The sequence below is a fragment of the Tiliqua scincoides genome, chromosome 5 (assembly GCF_035046505.1).
Source record: "Tiliqua scincoides isolate rTilSci1 chromosome 5, rTilSci1.hap2, whole genome shotgun sequence".
NCBI lineage: Eukaryota > Metazoa > Chordata > Lepidosauria > Squamata > Scincidae > Tiliqua > Tiliqua scincoides.
The window spans coordinates 74,656,043-74,683,797 of NC_089825.1; the positions used below are offsets into that span (position 1 = coordinate 74,656,043).

Sequence of the window (27,755 nt, forward strand, 5' to 3'; positions counted from 1 at the left end):
CAGGTCATTTATGAAGAGGTTGAAAAGCACCAGTCCCAGGACAGATCCTTGGGGCACACCGCTTTTCACCTCTCTCCATTGTGAAAATTGCCCATTGACACCCACTCTCTGCTTCCTGGCCTCCAACCAGTTCTCAATCCATGAGAGGACCTGTCCTCTAATTCCCTGACTGTGGAGTTTTTTCAGTAGCCTTTGGTGAGGGACCGTGTCAAACGCCTTCTGAAAGTCCAGATATATAATGTCCACGGGTTCTCCCGCATCCACATGCCTGTTGACCTTTTCAAAGAATTCTATAAGGTTCGTGAGGCAAGACTTACCCTTACAGAAGCCATGCTGACTCTCCCTCAGCAAGGCCTGTTCGTCTATGTGTTTTGAGATTCTATCTTTGATGAGGCATTCCACCATCTTACCCGGTATGGATGTTAGGCTGACCGGCCTATAGTTTCCCGGGTCCCCCCTCTTTCCCTTTTTAAAAATAGGCATGACATTTGCTATCCTCCAATCTTCTGGCACCGTGGCCGTTTTGAGGGACAAGTTGCATACCTTAGTCAAGAGATCTGCAACTTCATTCTTCAATTCCTTAATAACCCTTGGGTGGATGCCATCAGGGCCCGGTGACTTATTGATCTTTAATTTATCAATGAGGTCTGAAACATCTTCTCTTTCAACCTCTATCTGACTTAACTCCTCGGTCAGGAGGGGCCGTTCGGGCAGCGGTATCTGCCCGAGGTCTTCTGCCGTGAAGACAGATGCAAAGAACTCATTTAATTTCTCTGCCATCTCTAAGTCTCCTTTTATCTCCTCTTTCCCTCCCTCACCATCCAGAGGGCCAACCGCTTCTCTGGCGGGTTTCCTGCTTCTAACATATTTGAAGAAGCTTTTATTATTCCCCTTAATGTTGCTGGCCATGCATTCCTCATAGTCTTGCTTGGCCTCCAGTATCACCTTCTTACATTTCTTTTGCCACAGTTTATGTTCCTTTTTATTCTCCTCATTAGGGCAAGACTTCCATTTACGGAAGGAAGCTTCCTTGCCCTTCACAGCCTCTCTAACTTGGCTGGTTAGCCATGAGGGCACCCTCCTGGATTTAGTGGAACCCTTCTTTCTTTTTGGTATACACCTCTGCTGGGCCTCTATTACTGTTGTTTTAAGCAGCCTCCATGCACTCTGGAGAGATTGGACTCTTTTTATCCTCTCTTTCAACCTCCTTCTAACCAGCCTCCTCATTTGAGGGAAGTCCGCCCGTCGGAAGTCAAGGATTTTTGTTAGAGATTTGCCTGGTATTCTTCCCCCAACGTGCACGTCAAAACGGATCGCAGCATGATCACTGTTCCCCAATGGCTCAGTAACGTTTACATCTCTAACCAGGTCCTGCGTACCGCACAATATTAAATTCAGAGTCACCTACCCTCTGGTGGGCTCCATGACTAGCTGATCTAAGCCACAGTCATTTAGCACGTCAAGAAATCCGGTTTCCTTATCGTGACCAGAACACAAATTGACCCAGTCAATATGAGGATAATTGAAGTCCCCTATGATTACAACCCTGTCCCTCCTTGTCACCTCCCTGATCTGTTTCCTCATTTCAAGGTCCCCATCCGATTTCTGGTCTGGAGGACGATAGCACGCCCCCAGTATTACATCGCTGCACAAGCCTGGTAATTTAACCCACAGAAATTCTACGGTGGAGTCGGACCCACCTTCAATCTCTACTTTGCTGGATTCTATCCCTTCCTTAACATAAACGGCCACCCCACCTCCAACACGCCCCTGCCTGTCCCTCCTGTAGAGTTTATAGCCCGGGATTGCGGTATCCCACTGATTGTCCGCATTCCACTAGGTTTCTGTTATGCCCACTATGTCAATATTTTCCCTTGTCACCAGACATTCCAGTTCTCCCACCTTTGCTCGTAGACTTCGGGCATTCGCATAAAAGCATTTGTACACGGAATGCCCCAGGATGCACTGCTTATTCGCTCCTTTGTCCCCACATCCTCTCATTGTGCCAAACCGTCTATCACATCCCATCACGCTACCTTTCCCAATTTCTTCTCCTACTCTGCCTTTGTCTTGTTGTTCTCTAACCTCCCCATCCTCATCCCATAGGGATGAGGAGTCCCGAACCAGATGCCCCTCGGCTCCTGTCGGCCTTCCCCCAGGGATCAGTTTAAAAGCTGCTCTGCCACCTTTTTAATGTTATGCGCCAACAGTCTGGTTCCATTCTGGTTCAAGTGGAGCCCATCCCTCTTGTACAGGCCCCGCTTGTCCCAAAACATTCCCCAGTGCCTAACGAATCTAAACCCCTCCTCCCTACACCACCATCTCATCCACGCATTGAGACCCCTGATCTCCGCCTGCCTAGCTGGCCCCGCGCGTGGAACAGGTAGCACTTCAGAGAATGCTACCTTTGAGGTCCTGGCTTTCAGCTTCCTGCCTAAAAGCCTAAATTTGGCCTCCAGGACCTCCCAGCTACACTTGCCCACGTCGTTGGTGCCGACATGCACCACAGCTGCTACCTCTCCCCCAGCACTGTCTACTAGCTTGTCTAGACAAGAAGTGATGTCCGCAACCTTCGCACCAGGCAGGCAAGTCACCATGCGGTCCTCACATCCGTCGCAAACCCCCCTCTCTATGTTTCTAATAATCGAATCCCCCACTACAAGAAGCCCCCGACCCCCCTCCCGCCGAGGAGTATCCCGAGTGCGCTCGGATACGAGCCCATCCCCTGGAGAAGGGGTCCCCCCTAGGGGATTGTTTCCCTCCTCTCCAGGATGACGTCCTCCAGTCCCGAGACTTCCCACCTGAGGTTGGGACGAAGCCTGATCGTCCCTGGAAGTCTCCCCACGGTCCTCCTCTGCCTGCGCTTCTCCAGGTCAGCCACCAAGGCTTCAAGGGAGCGGACGCGTTCCCTGAGACCTTGGAGCTCCTTGCACCGAGGACACACCCATGACCCATGCCCCAGAGGCATATAATCATACATGTGGCACTCAATGCAGAACACTGGATAGCCCCCACCCTGCTGCTGGCTGTCTGACTGCATAGCTTTTTTGTTGTTGTTGTTGTTTTATTTAGGGGTCCTTTTATAAACCCTACACTGGATAGCAGCCCTCTTCTCAAGGGAAGAGGAAGGGCAGCCAGATGCTAAACTCTCGTGCCTTATCTGGCACTTAGTTCTCGAGGCACTTGGTTCCCAGAGGCCACACGCGTCTGGAGAGAGCCTCACGCGATGGCCGGCCTAGCTTTATACTCCTGGCTGGCTCCTCCTCCCTCCTTCCTTCCTGATTGAAAGGGGGCTGGCCTTCCCAGGTGAGATTACAAAAGCTCAGGAAGACAAACTGCTGCTGATGGGCGTAACCTACTCTGCAGGCTCCTGACTGGACTGCTTGGATTAGCCTAATGGGGCTCTTAATGGGTTGGGAATTGCCCCTTACTAGGTTCTTTCCCTCCTAGTTCTGTTCTCTTAGGCTGGACTGTTTTTGTAACCTCAAGCTAGTTTTTATTTGGGTTTGTTTAATTATTTATTGCTCTCTAGATCCTGTGTCCTGTGTCCCAATTTACTGACCTGTTTAGGTTATGTTCTAACTTAGATTAAGTTTAACCTGGGTTAAGTATAGGTTTAATTTAAACAAGTAGAAAAACCTGCTTTCCACTTTATCCTCCTCCCTTCCTTCGATTAGGTGCTACCTTAGGTGCAGCTAACTTTCAACTTTGATTTAAATGCCTGACCCTTGGGCTCTTACTCACGAGTAGGACTCTGCTCTTACTCACGAGTAGGACTCTGCTCCTGCTCAGAGTAGACCTATGTACCTCCCTTAGGTGCTAACTTTCAATTTTGATTTAAGGTTGATTTAAAGGTAAGGTTAAGGTTAGAAGACATGGAGTTAGAAAGACAAAGCGTTAGAATGAGTACATTTACCTCCTCCTCCTCCTCTCCTTCTCCAAAACTCAGAGGTCTCCTTGCCTTCTCCTCGCCCAGATGCTAAACTCTCGTGCCTTACCTGGCACTTAGTTCCCAAGGCACTTGGTTCCCAGAGGCCACACGCGTGATTAATTAAATGCAGATCTTAAAAATATATTATTAATACACAGCAATATACATGCTTTGTAAACGATCAGCTGCTGATCACTGTTGGAGACTGGATGCTGGAGTAGGTGAATTTTGTCTGGCCCAGGAAGACTCATTTTTTTTTAACTTTGTAAGCATAACCAATAGAATTGTTTTATCAAATGAACTTTGTGAACAACCAGTCTGACCAACATTACACATACACCCCTGTGAACCCCAATCCAACTAGTCATTTGTCCCATTCTCCTTGGATTGGACTGAACCCTTTAGTAATTTAATGAAATTAAATTTTTCCAGCAGCTGGTGGAGAAAACAAAAATAGACCAAGAATATTACAAAATAGACCAAGAATAAAACAAAAATAGACCAAGAACCCTCACAGCAGATAAGGGTTTGGTTAGGAGGCTGATTTGTCTCCTATACTAGGAGATACACAGCTCAAGCCTATGCGTGTCTACTCAGAAGTAAGTCCCATTAGAGTCAATGGGGCTTACTACCAGGAAAGTGTGGATAGGATTGGGCTGGCAATCACTTCATCAATGGCTGATAAGTATTCCCTTCAAATAGCAAGATTCATCACTTTAAAAATACAGACTTTCCTCTTCAGTCAAACAACAAGATTAATAAATCACTTAAAAAACAGTACCCTTTTTCTGCTCCAGGCCAAGTAAAGTGTGTGCTTGTCTCTCCCCCCCCCCCTTTGCCAACTGCATGGAAACAATTTTAAGACCCCTGGTGACTGGTAAAATAGGAAGCATTTTATTTGGGGGGGGGGGAGGAAAGTGGGAAGGTTTGGAGATTGAAAGGGGGGAATGGAAGAGGGAAGGGTTGAAAAGAGAGATTTCACTTTAATGAGAAGCGATCCCAGGCTGGGAACTAGGAACCAACCAGACAAGGATCAAGGAGGGCTTCTTTCTGACCAAGGGCAAGGACTGCAAAATGAGCATGCTTGGTACTTGCCAGATGGGGGTTGGAGTCGAAGAGCTTTGGAAACAACATGCAGCGAACACAGAAGGCAGCAGCCTCAGAGTGGAGGGAGAAGAGGGCGGGGCGGCAGCAGCCACTCATGCAGTCGCTCAGCTGCTCCCTCCGAGAGTAACTCCCATTTCTTCTGCTTTAAAAAAAAGCGCAGACGACGGGCTTGTATTCTGCCCAGGGGTGTGACTGTATCGCTGTGAGAGGACATCCCACGCCTCCCCTTTGAGTTCCTGGCACCTCCCTAAGGAGCTGCGCCTCACAGTTTGAATAAGACTGGTTTAGGGTAAGATATCTTTTGGCTAAATTATCTGCTTGGATGTTGTCTCGAGGGATGCCCAAACTTGAACAGGTTGCTTTTTACAAAGGGTTTTCAACCCTAGACCACTGTGTTGTAAGATCTGATCAAAAAATATACCACCTGATCGAAAAATATACCAAGAGCAACAAGCAAAAACCATACAAAGGAGCATTTGACTCGACATATCAAGCTTTGCTATGGGAGAAATTAGCCAGACTCGAGATGGACCCAAGGCTGCTAGCCCTCATTAGAAGGCTCCACACAGGGATGAACTGCCATATTAACTGTACATCAAATAGGAAGCTGACACCCATATGGCCCCCTTCCTCCTTCAAACAGATGGACACTGCCCCAAGCTTGGATTAACCCATATCCCCACTTTATGCTGACAATGCTGTGTTGATCTCCAAAACGCAAATTTACCTCAAACGGTTACTAAATAGAAGCTCTTATTATTTGTCCAATAATAAACTGGAGTTAAATGCCCAGAAAACTAATATATGGTGTTCTCTAAATCCTGGAGCCTGCTTATTTGGAATATTAAAGGTGACAAAATCGAATAGGTTAAGAGTTTTAAATACCTTGGGATAAATTTTCAACACAATCTATCTCAGTGTATTTGGAACCTTCATATGGAGGTTTGTAATTTGTAATTCATCACAAATTAGCAGTTAACTTAGCCCATGCCACATCCCAAGGCAACATTAGGTTTTTGCATAGGCAGGGTACTTGTTTTTAAAGCATTATCTTTAATGCTAATTATGCAACTATTATACAGTATTCCAATTTGGATTAGAGCAGCAAACTATGCCTAGGAGGCAGGCAAAAATTTTTAAAGCAATTGTCTAGGTATCCCCCACACCCTACATGTTTGGAAACAGGGTAGAAACTCTTGCAAACCAGACCCTGGCTAATGACCATCTAACATTGGCTGTATATACATTATAATTCTGTGTCTAAAAGTTTGGTTTATTTGATGCTTAGTGAGCTTGACTAAATGGTCGAGTTTCATAAGGGAGAAAACTGAGTCAATTGGAGTCTCCCTGGACTATCTGAATATTTGTTCATACTCTGAAGCTCATCGGAGGATTGTAGGTAGACTGCTGGATATCGAATTCCAAACTCTTTGTGAACTGGCCACGAAGATCTGCTCCCCCTTAAATCATTCCATCCCATATCAGTTTGGGAAAATGGCAATCTACTTGTATTTGATGACAGATCCTAGAGAAAGGCATGCTTTAACTGTAGCAAGGTTCAATGTAATCCCCTCAAGGGTTACAGCCTGGAGATATCTCAGGATCCCCTACCAAGACCATTGCTGTCCCTGCTATCAGGGGTCAACTGAATCACTCTTGCATATATTCTTCCATTGCCCATGGCATGATAGTGCTCGCTCTACCTACTTTTTCCCCTGGGGGCTGGGGATAAGAATAGGCCCTCAGTTTGGCTGTACTTGTTGTAAGAGGCGACTAAACAGCCACCGGGTAGATGGGGCTCGTCAGCCTGGGAAGGCAGCTCATCTGAGAGTAGGAAAACTCTGATCCCAAACCTCCACTGCCTTGTGGCTACATCCAGTTATGGAAAAGGCTTCAAGAGTCAACCTTGAGGCAAAATCTGGAGCCGGAGTCCCTGAGGCAGTTCATGGCTGAACACAGTCACGTTCTGGCAACTCCTGCGACACCGCTGGAACCAACCGTATTGGCCTCTGCCTTTCCATTGGACCATTTCAGCGACGTGGAGAGGGGGGATTTGCTGCATGGGTAACAGCCTATCCTCCATACCTACTTTACCCAGGCTTCGCGCACTGGAGAGGACACTGTTCCAGAACCACCATTCAGCGCGTGACACCATAGTCTTCTGAAACTGAAGGATGCCAACTCCATACCTACTTGATACCTTTTCTGGTTTACAGGGATGGACTCTGATATGGTGAGAATAAAGTTTCTCTTAAACGATTGCTCACTGGAGAAAATGGAGGTGGTCTCGAAGTTTGTGTTGGAGGTGGCAAACAAAATTATGCTACAGGATAGTGCTTTAAAGTTCCTTGCTGGTTTAGAAATAGCTAGTTAAATTTAATATCCAATGCCTAATAAAGGTTTTTGAATTGAATTAAATTTAATATAAATTGTTAGGCAACATATGACAGATATTTTTGGTTTTAGGCTTAATTTACCTTCTGTTTTATGTTATGTTATGTTATGTTATTAAGGATAAGTTTTTAGGTTTTATTTAACTATGTCACCTGACATAGTTGTAAGAGACTTACCTTTCGAGCAAAGCTTTTCACTGGGTTGTTGTTTTTGGGATGTATGCCAATAGGTTATTCTGATTCGGATTCTTTGTAAACCAGAGTCTGAGTTGTCCTGACACAGTTGGCAGCGGTGGGATACAAGATCCCAACAATGTGAAATGTGGCAAAGTATTTTTACTTCATGGAATCAGATGACAAAGATAAAGGACGATATTATCTGCATACTGATGATGCCCAACTCCAAACCCTCAGATAATCTCTTCTAACAGTTTCATATATTAAACATGTGGGTCATGAGGAAACTCTGTGGCACCCCATATTTATCTCAGATAGAGGGCTGAAGTGAGGAATATCGTTATTTTAATCTGGGGCCCTCTGTGAGGCACCAGTACTTCTCAAGATTTAGAAATAAGCAAAAAAGTGATGGTTACATCCCAAACTTTTACCTTTCCTGAATATGAACTCAGCCCGTACGTTGTCAGGGACTTTCCTCCAACCAGGACGACATCATCGCCAAATCTGTAGGATGACTCAAGCAGAGATTCAACAGTGAAGGGAACAGCTTCCATGCTTTCTCTGTCACGATCCCACTGAAAGAGATCTCCATCCAAGGAAGGAATAATCATCTTATTTCCAAATACCTAAAAGGCATTAAACAGACATGCATATAAAACTCTATTACAAAAAAAAAAGCAAAACCAAAAAAGGAAACAGTGACACAGGAACTAAAAGTATTTTTAAATCAAATGGAAGTACAATACTAGTATATTTGCCTTATAATCTCAAAATCAATTTAAAGTATATCTAACCAAAAAAAAATCACCCAAGGCCAAAAACAGAGTTAAACACTAAAAAAAAGATCAGTGAGTTAGATATAAACTAGACAGCAATAAATTGGTGTGTGTGGAGTTGTTCAATTTCACTCCTCCCTATGCAATACACTGTATTTGGTGTTACCACAGAGTTCACGACACCTTTACCTTTACAGGTAAAGGTCTGCAGCCTCTGCTTGGCTCAGAGGACCCTTCAGAGCTGATGGGAGCAGGGCTCCCCCAGCTCCACAAGATGGGAGTGGCGTTCACCGATATCAGCGGTTTCTGGTAAGTGTGGGGGTTCCAGAACAGAACCCCCATGGATACAGGGGCACGCCTGTAGTTTCATGGTCATTCACATCTTCATTAATAAATTCTGCTTTGCACTGCAACTGCTGCTGAAGTAGAAGGAGAAAGTGAAGAGGAAAAAAGCTAATTTTTTTGCAAAGTAGTTTGCCTGACTGCAATAAACCTGTTCTCGACTACTGCCAGACATGTGACACAACAATTCAACTTACACTTCTTCATCCTGTTTTTAAGTATCACATACTCAGAAGACCATCATTTCCACTGAATATTAAACCAAGTCTGTTTCTAACAACTTTTCACCACAAATTATTTGCGCTTTCCCCAGTTCTCCATAATTTAATGTCTTGCTGCAATACCTCGCATGTGTTACATCCACCAGTTCAGTTCTTTCTACAGCTACTGATTTTGCTCTAAAGAGCTGAGCAAAGGGACATCATTTTTTAAATGAACTCCTTTTAACGTGATTTTTGGTATCCAGGTGGGTGCTAGGAATGGAACCCTTGTGGAGGCTCAACCTGTAATGGCAAACCTAGTCAGTGACATTTGCCCCTAATGCCTGGAGATTACTGTTCCTGTACAGAGTGAGATGCTTGCACTTATAACAGGCTGTCAATAAGAAAAGCTTCACATGCAGTCACCCTCTCCCCCCCAAACCAGCTATTGAGAGCTAGGAAAAAATAGTCCTGTTTTTGCTGATAAGAGCAATAATGAAATTCAAAATACCTACAGTATGGCATTTCTTCAAATATGTGGTTGAACAGGCAGTCAATCAACACTATCTGATTGATCAGCTGACTAGTGACCCTATCTTGGACAGAAGACACAAGAATTTAAATCCTGTGACAAAATTAACAATGTGCCCATGGGACAGTAACCATCTCCTCACCTAAATTACTGCACAAGATTTGTGTGAGGAGAAACAGGAAAAAAATGACAAGCACTTTTGGAAGAAAGTTGGTAGAATATGCACATGCAATAACAAGAACAAAGTCACTGACATTCCTGGGGGGGGGCAAAATGCTACGTTTCTCCAGGTACTTGGTCACGGCTGTAAAATGCCTCCTACCCCTCCCATTCATAGCCAGTTAGGGGTGCCAAAACAAAAGCTTTTGCAGTCGCGACCAGGTCTGAAAGCAAGGGCAAAGGTCACTTTATACCAGTGGCTAGGTCTTGAAGAAATTTAGTTTCCCCCCCCCCCACTGGTTCTAGAAATTTCCAAAATTGTTCAGCCTGTTCTTCATGAGCTAACCTTCCTCTGATTCCTCCTAAATACCTAATTTTTTCAACTGAAAAAACTGAAAGCAGGGTGTGTGTGGGGGGGGGGGAGTCTCCCCCAATACTCTGGTTCTTTCTTGGGCCTTTAACTCTCTACCCCTTGAAAAAAGAAAACAGTTTGATCTCTCTCACTTCAGCAGTATAAAGCAAAATTTATCTCAAAAAATAAAATGCGCAACTGAAGTAACAAAGTAGACCTGGAAAGCTGCAAAGTAGGCCAAAAGACACAAACTTCTTTCAGTTGGGACATAACCCTCTTATATAATTGCAACACTTATTTCTAAAAAGAGATGAGGACATACTGATGAGGGCTGGACAGGAGGTAGGTATCCAGAGTACCTATATTAGAACAACAAGGATTTCTGACTTCTAGTTATTTAGCAATAGAACACTCCCCTCCCCCTCCCCCACTGTTAGGTTGCTGAAATCAAGAAAGTTTAAGAAAAACTCACTCCTGACTTTCATGTGCAACAGCTACAAACTCAGTCCTGGTACTGAAACTAAATTTCTTGGTTGAGCAGTGAGGCACTCTCCCTTAATTCTATATGCACTCCTCAATCAACTATTTTACATCTGACTCCAGTTAATAAACCTTAGGGTGACTAGTAAAAAATGAAGACAAATTTTAAGGGTGAAGTCTACTTATCCCAGAATCATACCTTGCATATATCCTATATCAAGATTACCTGTGAAATAACTTATGCAATAACATGCTCAACATGACAACACTTTCTTGGCTCCTGGTGATGGTTCAGACTTTGGTTAATGCCCAAAGCTTCCTTACCATAAGCTAGTAAGAAATGCACCAATGTGCAATTTTCTGGCACACACCCAGATGGCAGATGCAAAAAGGCTGCAATGGATTTACATCTAGGTTTATTGAAAAGAAGCTGAATGCAATTTGCAATCCAGTAAGAATCTGCCAAACAAAGGAAACCACTTCGTCAGAACTGTTTATTAGGGCTCTGGGGGGAAAAAAATTAAATTGCTTTAGAGCAGAGAGTGGATACCTCCAAGTATATCTGCAAACAGGGATATTCCTGTCAAACACTAAAAGCTCATCCAAATTCTAAGCCTAAGAGAACACATACTATACATTAAAGGGGTCTGGAGTCTCAAAGTGTTGTCCTATGATTATTAGTTAGGAGAAATCCATGCCAGTGGAACCATTTCAAAATTGAAGAAAACAGGTAAATGAAATCTAAAACCCAGATTTTTCCTTGGCCAGTAAGGGCTACTGTGTTTTCCACATTACTCATGGGAGGAGAAATAATGCATAAATCAAGCAATGACATCACCACAGGCCCAAAAAAGCTTGGGGCATAGATTCCCACTGGAATTAGCAGACATCATTCAGACTACTTCCTATCATGAGGAAGGAGAAGCACAGTTCAGGGGAGGATAGAAGCATCAGCAAAGGCAAGCAAGTAAAGGAATGACATCACCTCCCCCTCTTCTCTAAAGCATTACCTCACCTTCTAATACAGGAATGAGTCATCCAGGAAGTCATCTGCAATTAACTTGACACATAATGTAGGCTACCATAGGGTACCTCAACTGTTGATGTACATTTGCTGTTTTTTCACCTTTCTACTTCATAGACCAGCAATATGATGCATTTGAAAAGTAACACTTTATATAAACTGGTTGTTAGATGCTTGTTTTAGACTCACTCAAGTGTATAGTTTTACACTGGCTGACAATATCAAAAGAAGAAAGTACTCAAACATAAAACTTGGCATCCTCCCTGTAGGATGATGAGGTAATGCCCTGACAAAAAGCAATAAGGTACAAAGATTTTAAAGAGCACACATGCTGTCAGGAACTCAGAGTTAGATTCTTTTGTTATGCAGGATGGGATGTGAGAAAGTCTAGGGACTAGCTCAGTTAATAGTCTGGTCCTACTACTCTAATATAGTAAATTAACTGCATGTTTAGATGACAATAATAGGACATTCCAACCATACATGGAGACAGTGTGCTGGGTAGGCAGGAAGGGGCTGTGCACAACTGCTCTGCCCCGCACGATGGGCTAGGTCATCAATCTCCTTTCCCACCCAAAAAGTGCTCTGAATTCTCATGCAAGCTTTTATTTGCTTGCAACAAACGGCAGAGAGATTACACGTAGTTTATAGGATTGGACCATACACAGTCCAGTCCCAACCATGCTGACTCAAAGAGAGTGTCACTAATTTCTATGCACCTTACTTCCAAGAATGTGCAAAATTACAGCCTCACAGTTCAATCCTGCACATCCTTTTGCAGAAATTAAGACCAACTGATTTCTGCACTATTGGAGAAAAGATGGAAGATAATTTTTTTAAAAAATCAAATCAAAACTCCAGTTACAATTTGTAAATGTTTAGAATTGCAGCATTGGATTGAACTTTAACACATTGCTTCCAAGTACATTCTATTAAATACAACAATTTTCAACTAAGCATTTTAGGACTGAACAGCAAGTTTCTCTTGTACATTTCCTATTATACTTCGTACTGTTTAACTTGTGTGAAGACAATTTTAAATAGAAAGGTCTTAATGTAGTCAAACAATTTTACAATTTTACAATTTCTAAAATCAGGTGATTTTGACAGACTAATCTTACCTCTGGTTTACTGAGGCTGGATGAAACAAGAGAACCTGATCCCACGTCTAGATCCCACTGTTTTCGACCACTGTTCTCTGGATCTAGAGCAGCAATGCGTCCATCCAAAGTACTGATAATTACCAGTGATCTGCATATGAAAGACAAATCCACAAGTGAGAATTAAAGGTAATGTTATTTACACCAAGTGTATTCTACTTTTTTGGACCTGGTACTCACACTATCACTAACCTGAAACATGGTACCCATGTTTAATTTGACACCAGAAACAATTTTCAAGTTATTCCAATAAGTGTGTGTTGCCCACAGAAGTAGTGGTGATTTTTTGTCTGGTTATATTTTATAAATTTAGGCTTTTCTTTCCCCATGTTATAGACTTTTTCCCTTTGGGTAGTCGCAGCTAGAATACTTCAACTGATATTCATGTGCTATGCTATTACAATTTTTGCCATGTAGTATGGTGGATAGAAATGTATGACTTATGAAAGGTTTATGAACAAACTGTGGAAAGAACATCTTTGCGAATCATCATATGGCAAAACAGTCTATTAAGACTGCAATCCAATTCACACTTTCCAAGGAGAAAGTTCCATTGAATACAATAGTGCTTACTTCTGAGTAGACAAGCATAGGATTGTGCTAAACATTATAATGCGGCTTGATAATAAGGGGCAGGCACTGGTAGGTTACCACAGTATTATCCACTGATTATGCCTTGTAACTGCCCAATCTCTGCAAATGGCTCAGTGTTGGTACCAGATTTTGACAAATCCCAGCCCCCTCAGGCAATCAGCAGAGTACATCCCCATTATGAAAAATTCCTAACTGTTACTAAATGTGAATTAGAAAAACAAAAGAATAGATTTTTAGGTGAAAGTAAGGCCTGCAAGTTCAACTGCATGCAGCCAGAGGGAAACATAAACCACTTCTACTTTTCTTCTACAGACAGCTTGGGGGGTGGGTAGGTTTGCCTATTTGTCTATTTTGCTTATTTGCTTATTTTGCAAGGTTTGCTTATTTTGTCTTCGCATCAGCCACTGTGTGATTTAAGTGCCAAGAACGTGGCTCTCCTGTATGTGCTGGTACAATCCTCTCACCTACCCATGCTGCTGTACTTCCTCAAAACAGCAAATCAGAGGAAGGCTGCTCCTACATTAGTACTACAGAACTAATTGATGTCCATTTATTTGGTATCCTCAGTGTCCATTGATTTGGTATCCACTGATTCGACTCACCACAGATACAGAGGTTCACATTTAAATGCTGTGTAACAAAAAAAAAGCACCAAAATCCAATATCCTACTTTTGTGCTGTTAAACTGCACCAGTTGCAAGCTTCTTGGGATTAATGATAGCTTTAAAGACCCACTCTTGGGTTTCTTGTTCCTCCATTCTCGCCCCAGAATGCACCAGTATAGACACTATACTGCATTCAGCCATTAGACGGAGTGAATAATGGAATCTAATGGAATGGAATTCTTTCATTAGGAGTAATGGAGGAGCAAGAAAGTTGGAATTCGGTCTTTAAAGCTATTTTTCCACTGATTTGGTTTTCTACTGATATTTTTTATCCGCTGGGGGTTTTGGAATGGAATCCCAGTGGATAACAAGGCACAATCTGTACTACTATCATCTATTTACTTTTCACATTTTCATACCACTCTTTCTCCAAAGAGCTCAGAAAGGTGTACATGGCTCCTCCCTGCCTTTTGTCCTCACAACAACCATGTGAGGTAGGTGAGGCTGAGAGACAGGGATTGGCCCAAGGTCACCCAGGAAGCTTCACTGCTGAGTGAGTATTTGAACCTGACTCTTCCAGGTTTAAGTCTAAGTCCAACTCCAAAAACTCATACGCTATCCTGGCTATCATTAATTTATTAATTAAAATTAATACAGTACTTACATACAATTTCTCAACAACAATGCTGCAAAGTTGTAGTAAAATAAATAAATAAATCCTTCCCTGTCTCAAAATGTATAGTGTACCTCCTCTCTTTTACATCCTGATGTTACAAATAAACTCTTATCTCCTCTTACTCCCTGTACAAATACATAAAAGAAAAACCACAAAAGCATATAGGTAAAAAGCCTTCATAGAAAGCTAACAAGGTTTTCTTGTGGATGAGGTCATGTGAACTTGATGCATGAGAACAGGGTTCTGTGAAGTAAAGTTTTCCATCCCAATAACCGGGGGGGGGGGGGGCGGGCGGATTTTGCACAAAGTCCATTTGTCTTTCCAAAGTGGATTAAACCAAGGGTAAGGAGTAGAGACTCCAAGAACCAAGCTATATTGGAGGGCTTGAAGCGGCCATCTTTTGGGGAGGTAAAGATTATACTCGCTATCCTTTTCAGCCCCAATGATAAAAGACTCTTGTTGTGACTGCGCCTTGGTACAAATGATGTCTTAGTGCCTTAGTGGGTAGTGCCTTAGTGGGTAGTAAAAAAATGAACCTGTCAATGGCAAGAGATGGGGAAAAGCATTACTTTAATTATGAACAGCAAATTAACAGAAGATGGGGGGAAAATGAAGACCATATTGTGCATGAATCTAGGATTGTGGGGGAGTTTAGCCATCATTGGATAAGCCCTTCCCAAATCTTAACAAGGAGCAGCAAATTGCATTTGCTCAGGGGAAAGAGGAGAACCCTGTTTGCATGCTTAGAGTCATTTTTACTATACACCTACTGGAATGAATAATAAATCAAGGTGACTAGACCCCTGGAACCTCCAGCACCCCTCTGTAAGTGAAAGCAACCCCCTTTGCAACACAGCCTCTCCCCTTTCCTCACCCCTTAAAAGGGCAGAGGAACCTTTACACAAGCTGGTGGGGTCACAACCACTGTTATACACCCAGAGAAATGTGTATGTCCCATTTATCTCAATTGGAGACGTTCTGAGCAAACATGCATGGGATTGCTGTGTAAAATTCAAGTTTTTATAGTTATAACCTCCAGTTATGGTAGTGTTATTGCACAAGCGCTTGAGGAATCTCTTCCAGGCCCGGCCGACGCAAACGCATCCAGCAGATGGGAACATTTCAAGAATACCGTTTACAACACCGCCTTGTCCATATTCGGCAAGAAGACCAACAAGGCGGCAGACTGGTTTGAAGCCCACTCTGAGGAGTTGACACCAGTCATTGAGGAAAAGAGGAGAGCTCAAGCAGCATACAAGGTCTGTCCCAGTGAGCGCAACCTGCAGGTCCTCCGAACTGCTCGCAGCAAAGTCCAACAGACTGCCAGGAGATGTGCTAACGACTACTGGCTCCAGCTCTGTTCCGAGATACAGATAGCAGCTGACACGGGCAACATCAAGGGGATGTATGATGGTATCAAGCAGGCCCTAGGTCCAACACAGAAGAAAATTGCCCCTCTGAAGTCTGCCACAGGCGAGGTCATCCAGGATCGGGCGCAGCAGATGGAACGCTGGGTGCAGCACTACTCTGAGCTATATTCCAGAGAAAATGTAGTCACCGAAGAAGCACTGAACAACATTGAGTGCCTGCCTGTGCTGGAAGAGCTTGACAGTGAACCAACCCTAGAAGAACTTCACGTGGCCCTGAACTCCCTTGCCTTTGGCAAGGCACCTGGAAAAGACAGCATCCCTGCTGAAGTCCTAAAATGCTGCAAAGAGATCATCATCACTGAGCTGCATGAAATCCTCTGTCTCTGCTGGAGAGAAGGTGGAGTACCTCAAGACATGAGGGATGCAAACATCATCACGCTGTACAAGAACAAAGGTGACAGGGGTGACTGCAACAACTACCGCGGCATCTCTCTCCTTAGCGTTGTAGGAAAGCTGTTTGCCCGAGTTGTACTAAAGAGGCTCCAGGTACTTGCAGAGAGCGTCTATCCAGAATCGCAGTGTGGATTCCGAGCCAACAGGTCCACCACTGATATGGTATTCTCCCTTAGACAACTGCAGGAGAAATGCAGGGAACAACGACAGCCACTCTTTATAGCCTTCATAGATCTCACAAAGGCTTTTGACCTGGTCAGCAGAGACGGCCTCTTCAAGATTCTCCCCAAGATTGGATGTCCACCCAGGCTCCTCAGCATCATCAGATCCTTCCACAAGGACATGAAGGGCACTGTTGTCTTCGATGGCTCCACATCAGACCCTTTTGACATCCGAAGCGGAGTGAAGCAGGGCTGTGTTCTTGCACCAACCTTGTTTGGGATTTTCTTCGCTGTCCTGCTGAAGCAGGCCTTTGGAACTGCAACAGAAGGCATCTATCTCCGGACCAGATCAGACGGAAAGCTCTTCAACCTCTCCAGACTGAGAGCAAAATCCAAAGTCCAGCTGAAATGTCTGCGTGACTTCCTCTTTGCCGACGATGCAGCTGTCACTACCCACTCTGCCAAAGATCTCCAGCAGCTCATGGATCGTTTTAGCAAGGCCTGCCAAGATTTTGGACTGACAATCAGCCTGAAGAAAACACAGGTCATGGTTCAGGATGTGGACTCACCTCCCTGCATTACAATCTCTGAGCATGAACTGGAGGTTGTCCATGACTTTGTGTACCTTGGCTCAACGATCTCCGACACTCATTCTCTCGATGCCGAGCTAAACAGGCGCATCGGTAAAGCAGCTACCACGTTTTCCAGACTCACAAAGAGAGTCTGGTCCAACAAGAAGCTGACGGAACATACCAAGATCCAGGTCTACAGAGCTTGCGTCCTGAGTACACTTCTGTACTGCAGCGAGTCATGGACTCTTCGCCCACAACAGGAGAGGAAACTGAGTGCTTTCCACATGCGCTGCCTCCGACGCATCCTCGGCATCACCTGGCAGGACAAAGTTCCAAACAACACAGTCCTGGAACGTGCTGGAATCCCTAGCATGTATTCACTGCTGAAACAGAGACGCCTGCGTTGGCTTGGTCATGTCGTGAGAATGGATGATGGCCGGATCCCAAAGGATCTCCTCTATGGAGAACTCGTGCAAGGAAAGCGCCCTACAGGTAGACCACAGCTGCGATACAAGGACATCTGCAAGAGGGATCTGAAGGCCTTAGGGATGGACCTCAACAAGTGGGAATCCCTGGCCTCTGAGCGGCCCGCTTGGAGGCAGGCTGTGCAGCATGGCCTTTCCCAGTTTGAAGAGACACTTTGCCAACAGTCTGAGGCTAAGAGGCAAAGAAGGAAGGCCCATAGCCAGGGAGACAGACCAGGGACAGACTGCACTTGCTCCCGGTGTGGAAGGGATTGTCACTCCCGGATTGGCCTTTTCAGCCACACTAGACGCTGTGCCAGAACCACCTTTCAGAGCGCGATACCATAGTCTTTCGAGACTGAAGGTTGCCAATACAATGGTAGTGTGAAGAAGCACAATATTTGAGATATAAAAAATTACAATTTAAATTGCTAAGTTAAATCACCAACTGAAATATTATTTGAACTGCCTTGCTTTAAGTAAATTCACCTGCCACATAGAGTATGCACGCAAACTATGGCTATAGTCTCACACAAAACTGTATCCAATAAGTGAACAAATTGCTTATTGTCACAGAGACCTGTTTATTACAAACAACTCCATTGAACTATCAAAGTAGTAATTCCAAGGCTACACTGTACAATTATACACATTTTAATTTTTATCCTGCTCAATCTCCAGGGTTTGATACACATAAAAACAGTTTTTCTTTTTAAAAATTAAACAAGGTCAACAAAGAGATAGAAGTTAAAAATATCAAAATGCTGTTAAAAGCAAGCCTCAACAGGAAATACGACACCAACACAAAAATTGTTGTATTTAATTCAATCCAGATATTTCATAGTATGCTTTCCTCACCAAGCAGTTTATTACAGAAAACATTTAACAGAACACCGCCTCCAACTCCTTTTTAAATAAAAACAAGACTACAAGAAAATGACTTAAATATATTTCAAATTTTAAGTTTCTCATTCCTATTTCAATATTAAACCACAATAAATCAACATCTCATTTCCTACTTTCAGCAGCTCTCCAGTTGAACAGAGAGCTGATCTGTCAGTCGTATACAGACACTTTCAAAAACGTCTACACTTAATTCAGTTCAGTCTTAACCTAAAACCATTGTTTGTCCCTACAGGACCACACCATGGGCTTTTTTGTGCCTTGCTTTCCTTCCTACCCCAATGTATCCTGCTTTCATTATTGACAGTTTAATCAAAATTGTTTGTCACTATTTGTATCCTGCTTTATGACTGGAGTCTCTAAAGTAGTTTACAGTTCAAGAATTGAACTAAAACCATGCAACTTAGAAAAAGACAGCAATCCTATCCACTCTTTTTTTAGAGTAAACCCCATAAGGGAGTGGAACTTACTTCCAAAGAGATATAGGATTGGCTTGTAAAATATAGTTTGTTCACTTATCTCCTGCTAAACTATAAAGATACACTGATGGTAGCAGAAGCATTTGACTACACACATGTTGAAAAGCTTGCTTTTCAAGGAACGGCAAAAGATACAAACAGAAAGGAAGGTATTTTTCAAAATATGACTGAAAACTGATAAAGTAAAAAAATCAGATCAAAAACTCTCATTTTCCTATGTACCAAAAGGGATATCATTTTATAGCATACCGACAGCTAGTGAGCAGAGAAGTGAGCAGAAAAGAAAAATAATTAACATTTACAGTGAATAAAGCCTTAACTATTCTGCCTTTCCTCACAAGTGAATTAGGATGCAATTTTATGCATTCTTCAGGGTGCAAATCCGACTTAAAGTGGGACTTCCGTAATTACAAGAAGCAGAACTGCACTATAAAATAGTCAGTGTTGATTTTTTTTTTAATTATGAAGTTTACTGCCATACCATTCCCCATCTTGCATCCATAAAGTTACTCATATGCAGGCTGCAAAAATGTTATTACTTCTCTTGAATGTAATCTCCATACAAACCGTGCTGGAATGAGGGGGCTTGCTGGCCTGCCCCATATCCAGCGTGGGGTTGGAGTTGAATGCGGCTCAGCCCAGGGTAAGGGGGAACCCTTTTCCTTACCCCAGGTAACACCACAGTAACCCCAATAGGGCTACTTGGATCTGCGCCACCTCTGGAGGTGATACAGATTTGAGCAGCTCAGCGGTGCTCCAGGATGCCAGGGATAGGATTCAACACAAGTCCCAGATTCTGACCCTAACTCCTCGCTCGACAGCAGCCCACCCACAGGCCCTCCCTCCCCTAAACACCTCCAAGTTGCCCTCCCTCCCCAAGCTGGTCTGACTCAGCCAGCGTAGTCCTACCTTAACTGCCAGCTGCTCAGGATTTGGGCTGGCTTGTGGGGGGGGGGGGTGTGCCAGCCTCCCTGATCCCTTGATGGCACGAAAGTGCTTTGTGGCACTTTTGCAACACTGCTGGGCCAGTGCAAGAAACTTGCGCCAGCCCATGCCCTTATTTGGATTGTGCCCTAATACACGTAGCCTGATCTTACATATGATTACTTGAAAGTTAAGTCCCACCTAGTTTATTTATTTCTCATATTTTCACACTGCCCGTCCTCCAAGGAACTTAAGGTGATTTACATAGTTCAAAAGTACTTTCTCCAAAATGAAAAAAAAAAAATTGTTTGAAGCCTTCATGTAAATTTGCCACAGCACTGCATCCTAAATGTTCCTTATTGCTCGCACAGTGTGCCTTCTGCATGCAATATCTACATACGATACACAAGAGCACGCAGATGTCACTTTCAAAGAAAACTTTACTAATGGATTCAAGCATTATACACTTGAAACTTCAGCACAAGCAGAAGCTTCCCACAGATTGCATATCATTTTTTTTAGAACATAAGAACAGCCCCACTGGATCAGGCCATAGGCCCATCTAGTCCAGCTTCCTGTATCTCACAGCGGCCCACCAAATGCCCCAGGGAGCACACCAGATAACAAGAGACCTCATCCTGGTGCCCTCCCTTGCATCTGGCATCCTGACATAACCCATTTCTAAAATCAGGAGGTTGCGCATACACATCATGGCTTGTACCCCATAATGGATTTTTCCTCCAGAAACTTGTTCAATCCCCTTTTAAAGGCGTCTAGGCTAGACGCCAGCACCACATCCTGTGGCAAGGAGTTCCACAGACCGACCACACGCTGAGTAAAGAAATATTTTCTTTTGTCTGTCCTAACCCGCCCAACACTCAATTTTAGTGGATGTCCCCTGGTTCTGGTATTATGTGAGAGTGTAAAGAGCATCTCCCTATCCACTCTGTCCATTCCCTGCATAATTTTGTATGTCTCAATCATGTCCCCCCTCAAGCGTCTCTTTTCTAGGCTGAAGAGGCCCAAACGCCGTAGCCTTTCCTCATAAGGAAGGTGCCCCAGCCCCGTAATCATCTTAGTCGCTCTCTTTTGCACCTTTTCCATTTCCACTATGTCTTTTTTGAGATGCGGCGACCAGAACTGGACACAATACTCCAGGTGTGGCCTTACCATCGATTTGTACAACGGCATTATAATACTAACCGTTTTGTTCTCAATACCCTTCCTAATGATCCCAAGCATAGAATTGGCCTTCTTCACTGCCGCCGCACATTGGGTCGACACTTTCATCGACCTGTCCACCACCACCCCAAGATCTCTCTCCTGATCTGTCACAGCCAGCTCAGAACCCATCAGCCTATATCTAAAGTTTTGATTTTTTGCCCCAATGTGCATGACTTTACACTTACTGACATTCAAGTGCATCTGCCATTTTGCTGCCCATTCTGCCAGTCTGGAGAGATCCTTCTGGAGCTCCTCACAATCACTTCTGGTCTTTACCACTCAGAAAAGTTTTTACTGTTTTACTTGTTGCTTACTGTTTTTATTGTGCTTTAGAGTGCCCTCACCAGGAGAAAGGCAGCGTTAAAATATCAACTAAATAATACCACCTCCAATTCTCCTGTATAGCAACACATGCAGACATTTGCTGTCTCCATCTCTTCCAACAGATGCAACAGTAACATATGAACTAGCTCAGGGGTGCCCAAACCCTGGCCCGGGGGGCCACCTGCGGCCCTCGGGGGCTAACTGCAACCCTCGGGGCTCTCAACCAGGCCCTTGGGGAGCCTCCAGACTTTTTTGAGCCCGTGCTGCCCCAACACAACTGCTGTCAGCAATAGGACGACTATTTGACTTCTCACCTGAGCTGTGGAACAAGGGTTCTCTTCACTACTTGCTGTTTCACGTCTGTGATGCAGAAGTGGCAGCCTTGAAGGAAAGGCTGGCCTTGTTTTGTGCAAAGCCTTTTATAGACCTTGAGCTACTGTAAGACCTTCATTCATTCATATATGTTCCATCTCTAATAGATTCATTTATGTAAATTTATTCAAATTTTAAATTATAAATTAATTCTTCCCCCCCGCCCACAACACAGTGTCAGAGAGATGATGTGGCCTTCCTGCCAAAATGTTTGGACACTCCTGAACTAGCTCAATTTGTTATTACTAGTGTGAACAAATTTTAAGTTACCAACACACAGACTAGATCAGTGTTTCTCAAACTGGGTCAGGACCCACTAGATGCGTTGTGAGCCAATTTCAAGTGGGTCCCCATTCATTTCAATATTTTATTTTTAATATATTAGACTTGATGCTCCTATGGTATGTGACTGCATTTGGGGAAATGTTACAGATCTGTACTTTGAACAGACTACCATATATTTGCTCTTCACAATGATAGTAAATAGAGTAAGCTCCAGAGAAAGTGTGGGTAGGATTGCAGCCTAGGATTGTTAAAAATTTTCTTGCTTGATGATGTCACTTCCAGTAATGACATTACTTCCGGTGGGTCCTGTCAGATTCTCATTCTAAAAAGCAGGTCCCAGTGCTAAAAGTTTGAGAAGCGCTGCACTAAATCCATTAGAAATCTGTCAGGGTATGGGGCACGAAGGTACAATCTCGGAAAGTAGAGTGTGCTGCAGACTCCTAGTGAGCTCTCACAGTAGCTCAACCTTGTAAAGTCCACAAAAGTAACCAGCAGTAATATTGGTTTTCTGGAAAATGTTTTGATGCTCTACATTGATCGGAATCACATTTATCATATTTACATAAGTTGTATTGAATAATCAATGTAGTAAGTTACGCCATGTTAATATCTCAAAAAAAAATTTTCCAACAGCCAAAAGCAAATCTAATAAGGGAAAAGTAGCAAGAAAACACATTTAGTGCAGTTGTGCGTGGGTTATGGGTGCTCGGGTGCCTCCCACAGCAGCAGTGCTTCTCAAAGGAGGGGAGGCTCTGCCTCACCTACCTCCCCGCCCACCACATGTCCCTGGTGCTTTTCGAAGGACTCTGGTGGGGAGGCTCTGCCTCACCTACCTCCCCGCCCACCACATGTCCCTGGTGCTTTTCGAAGGACTCTGGTGGGGAGGCTCTGCCTCACCTGCCTCCCCACCCAGCACAGTCCCCGGGCGCTCCCCCCGCCCGCTGCACACCTGCACTGGAGGAAGGGGACGGGTGCTGGCCCAGCCCAAGCCCGGGCAGGTCTACTCAGAAGCAAGTCCCGCTGGCTCAACGGGGCCTCCTCCCAGGAAAGCGAGCACCCCCCCCTCACCTGAGGCCGCTTCCCCTGGCAGGCGCTTCCGCCGCTTCCTCCTCCGGGTCCCCAGAGGGCGCCGCCTGAGCCACCCCGCCGGCCTCATCGTCCTCCACCGTCACGTCGGCGCCCGCGGGGAGCGCGGCAGCCGCGGCGCCCGCGAGTCCCAGCCCCGGCCGGCTCGCCTCGCCCGGAAACGCCGCCGCCGCCCTCGGGGGGACGCGGAGCGGCAGCACCAGACAGAGCAACACCCAGGCGACGGCGGTGGTGGCGGCGGGCCCCGGCATGGAGCGGCTCTCCCGCCGCCCGCCTCGACGGCGCCGCTAGGACATAGGAACTCCGGCCTTCCCGGGACTCCCGCGCCGCTCCCACCGGGGCGACTCCAGCTCTCCGCAGCGGCCCAGCCTGTCTACGACGCGCACGCGCGCTCCTCCCCCGCAGCCGAGCTTGCGCATCGGTCCCGCCCCCTTCGGGCCACGTCCCGGCCGGCCCGTTGACAGCCTACCGCTCGTCTTTTATCTCACTGGCTAGCAGCTTTGCTCTTCAATCCGCCTGTCCAATCACTGAACCGCGATCGGGTTCCGCCTTGCCAGGAAAAGAGTGCAACGCGTGATGTTTGTCAACACGCAAGCCGGACCAATCACAACGGTACTTCCAAGTTCCGCTCGCCAGTTGAAAGGCTCCCGCTTCTTAGGCACCCCGTGATTGGGCTCAGTAGTAAGCCCGCCCCTTCGCTTTACTTCCGCTCGTTGATTGGTGAGTTTGGAGACGGTCGGTGGAGGGAAGCCATTGGTTGCTGTCCAGACACGCCCTCTCTGATTGGGCAACGCAGATACTTCCTACGTGGCCGCTTCTGAGCGTGGAAAGAGGCTTTCCCCAGCGCTGAGGCTGTCAGGCGGAGCCCACGCCTTAAAGGGGCCGCAGCATTAAAACTGTCGCTGGTCTGCCAGAGGTGGCTGCATCAAGAATGGGGCTGCTCGTCTGTGCACACTTACTTACTATAATGGGACTTACTATAGTAATTGACTTACTATAATGGGACTTACTTCTGAGTCCCATTATATGTCTGTGCACAGGCTTGGGCTCTGAGTCTTTTAGAAACCAAGAGCTCTTTCAGTCTAACTGGGGGGTAACTGAAGGTTTGGCACAGCAACAGCCCAATCCTATGCATGTTGACTCAGAAGTAAGTTCCAAGTTCCAAGGGTGTATACAAGTGTTTCTCGAACTGTGGGCCAGGACCCACTAGGTGGGTTGTGAGCCAATTTCAGGTGGGTCCCCATTCAATATTTTTAATGTATTAGACTTGATACTAGCATGGGATGTGACTGCAATGTGGGGAAATGTTAGACATGTACTTTTAAAAAACTACGATGTATATTTAAAGAATATACATATTTATATTCTATTCATATTATATATATTTAAAGAATATACATCATAGTTTTTTAAAAGTACATGTCTAACATTTCCCTAATGATAGTCAATGGGACTTACTCCTGGGTAAGCATGGGAAGGATTGCAGCCTTGGATTGTTAAAAATTTTCCTGCTTGATGATGTCACCTCCTGTGGGTCCTGACAGATTCTCATTCTAAAAAGTGGGTCCCAGAGCTAAATGCATGAGAACCACTGGTGTATACCATTGCAGCCTAAGCACACACAGCTTTATCAGAGTAGGCCTGATCTACACATGCAGACAGTGGTCAAGTTCTGAGGTGGGAGATAAGGAATTAGATGGTGTTTTGCCGAATTCCCTTTCCAAACTTGGCCTAGAGAACTTATGCCCACTTTAAGGCAATTAGTTCCCCTCTTCACTTGAAATAGACCTCATTCTGCAGAAAGCACTGCTAGCACTGTGAGCACCCTCTCCAACAGGGTGGCTTGCCTGTTCAACCTGCAGAGGTCCTCCTTCCTCTCCCCCCCCCCCCAACAGCTTCTTCAGCCACTGCAGCAGCCCCTTGGTTCTCAGCAGCCCTTGGGCATGGCAGCCACACACCAGTGTCTCCCTCAGTCTTCATGCAGTTCATCTGTCAGTCCATTAGTCCACTTTCCTCGAAGCTCCTTGCTCTTGTGCTCCTTCTACACCCACACATTTTTCTCTAGGTGCTGCTTTCACCTCTGAGGGCCTTGTTGCCTCCAAGTGGCTGCAGCTGTGCAGCACACACTGCAGCCTAAGGCCCTGGTTTTAACCCCATGCTTACCAGATCTGCCAGAGCAAGCGGCCACTGTTGACACTATACCCTATCTCCTCAAGGGATCTTGCACATTTCCATTACAGTTAATAAAATTCTAAGGCAGTGGTTCTCAAACCACTAAAGCTGAAGTGGAATGCGATCGCTCCGCATCTACTTTCACTGCTGCGGGGAGCCCTGCTGCAGGTCACGCAGGGCTCCCCGCACCCCTGGGAGGCTGCAGGAACTTGGGTACATATACCCAAGCTCCTGCAGCCCCCCTGAGCTACATGATCCTGGGGATCACACCGCTGCCTCCTCCCTGCCTTCAGGCTGCCCCCGCCCCTTAAGGTAGGGGCCAGGGCCCACAGGCTGGGGCGTCGCAACACCCCAGTTTGAAAAGCCCTATCCTAAGATGAAATGGTACAGTTCATTCTGATTGCAGGGAAGGACATTCACATCCTTTCCACATACTAGGTGGAAAAACTTCCTGCAAAAAGAAAAAAAACTTAGCATACTGTAGTGGGAAGCTGGGTGGCTGGAACTTCAGTGCTCTATTTGGGTTTAACTAGTACAGAAGGTGTGGAGTTTAGTTTTTTTTAAGGGGGGGTCAGTAAACACCCACCACATTTGCCTTTGGGCTGAAGCAGTTGATGTAGGACAAATTAATATTAAAGCACTAAGTCTCGCCAAAAAAAAGAAAGGTTCAGTTTAACTAAAATAATAAACAAAAAAGAAAATGAGAGCAGCTGGCCAGTCTCTCAGAACAAGAGAAAGTTGTCCATGAGCATGTGACCATGTGGCTCAAGTTTTCTCTTTTACATGTTGTGCATCTATCTCAGTAAACCCACCAACTGATAAAATATCAATTTCCTTGCTAGCCTCTCTGGATTCAGGTCTACTGCATAATCCCAAAACCAGCACCAGAGCATCCCAGGAAGTGTGAAAAACCCCACTTTGTTCTTCCGGAAAGTTTATTTACATATGCAAAGAAGAGGATACAGATCAAAGAGGATTCCCTTCCCTTCCAAATACCTGATTTTATGGCTCCCAGGACATGCAATCCCAGCCAGGAGCTATGGCAGAAAGGAATTCTGGTTTATAGGGGCTCAGTGGTCAAGGAAAGATACAATCTCTAACACAATTTAAATGCACAAAACAACATCTAATAATACAAAACATGAAGTTTCTACTTCACAGTACAGTCTATTCAGTTATTGCTAGATTTCATTGCTACTTCATTCTGTTGCAGGTAGAAAACAGGCCTAGCATTTCGCTTTCAAAGGTGGTCGGTTAGGTGCCTCTGCTGACAGAGCATGAAGGCAGCCAGTACCAAGTTATTGAGCCCCTAGACCAGCCATTTTCAACCACTGTGCCGTGGCACACTGGGCGGTATCGCCACTGGGCGGTAGCAAATGGTCTGTAGGTGTGCCACGGGAGTTTGGGGGATGGTCATTTATTGGTAGGGCCATTGGGGGATGTGAACACACACACCCCACATGGTGTGCCTTGTCAATTATCAAAAACTGATGGTGTGCCTTGACAATTTTAGTACTTTGTCAGTGTGCCATGAGACGAAAAAGGTTGAAAACCACTGCCCTAAACAAAACTCTGCACTAGCACCCCCCTGCTACCTACAGCCTGCACCCTGACTCTGTGGGTACTGCTGTTGTCACCAATACTGTGGGCCCCAACCAAGCACAGCTCCTCTTGCCTCCAGAGGGCAGGGGGTGTCCCCAGTATTCGCAGTTTCAACTTTCCGTGGAGGGTTCCAGAATGTCTGTAGTCCTTCCCACAGGATGCGGTGATGGTGTCTGGCCTAGATGCCTTTAAAGGGGGATTGGACAGATTTCTGGAAGAAAAGTCCATCACAGGTTGTTGCACGGTGTCTTCAGGGTTCAAAAGCAAACTCAGCAGACTCAAATCGTGGTGATTTCCAAGCATTTATTCATTGCCAGCAATGGGCTTCTCTTGGTGGTTCAAAATGGGAGCACTGAGAGCTGTGGTAACTCTCAGTGTCTCCAGAGAAAAAGCAACTTTTCAATTCATGTTTCTGTTTAAATACCCCTAGGTTCTTTGTTCTAAAAGTCTTACTATCATTGGTTGAAGAGCTGGGTGACATCAGAAATGGAACTTTCTTTCTGATTAGTTATGCCATATATGAAGGGAGAACCTCAGGTTACTGCTTGTGCCATATTTGGAAAGCTCCTCCTCTTCCTGTAATGCTAGCACTGTTCTTAAAAGCCTATAGGGGGCACTGTGTGCCTATCTTAATTCCTTAATTTTGTTTCTTTAATTATGCTTTTAATTAATTAGTGTTTAGATTTAATTTAATCCTTAGTAAATGTAGAGCTTCATTTTAATACTAAAAACTTCATATTTTGCTTTTAAACTGAGTTTTTAAGGGTTTTCTTTCCTCTGTAAAATTTCAGCTTTTGCTCTGATTCAAGCTGTGTTTTTAACAATATTTCCGAGGCCCCCCTCTGACGTTCCTTAG

General features: G+C 45.0%; 1 protein-coding gene across 5 annotated transcripts in view; it reads right to left on the reverse strand.

Moving 5' to 3' along the window:
* The window catches only part of EIF2AK3 (eukaryotic translation initiation factor 2 alpha kinase 3), a 58,865-nt gene extending 35,355 nt beyond the window's left edge, over positions 1–23,510 (reverse strand). For 4 of the 5 annotated variants that reach the window (XM_066627609.1, XM_066627608.1, XM_066627607.1 and 1 more), the window contains exons 1-3: positions 23,108–23,509; positions 12,595–12,724; positions 8,040–8,234 (exon numbers count right to left, since the gene is read on the reverse strand). In XM_066627609.1, the coding sequence (XP_066483706.1) occupies positions 8,040–8,234; positions 12,595–12,724; positions 23,108–23,376 (594 nt within the window). In that variant the 5' untranslated portion in view covers positions 23,377–23,509. Of the gene's footprint in view, positions 1–8,039; positions 8,235–12,594; positions 12,725–23,107 lie in introns of all 5 variants that reach the window. The other variant, XM_066627606.1, reaches the window with a different exon arrangement.
* Between the last annotated feature and the right edge of the window lie 4,245 nt (positions 23,511–27,755).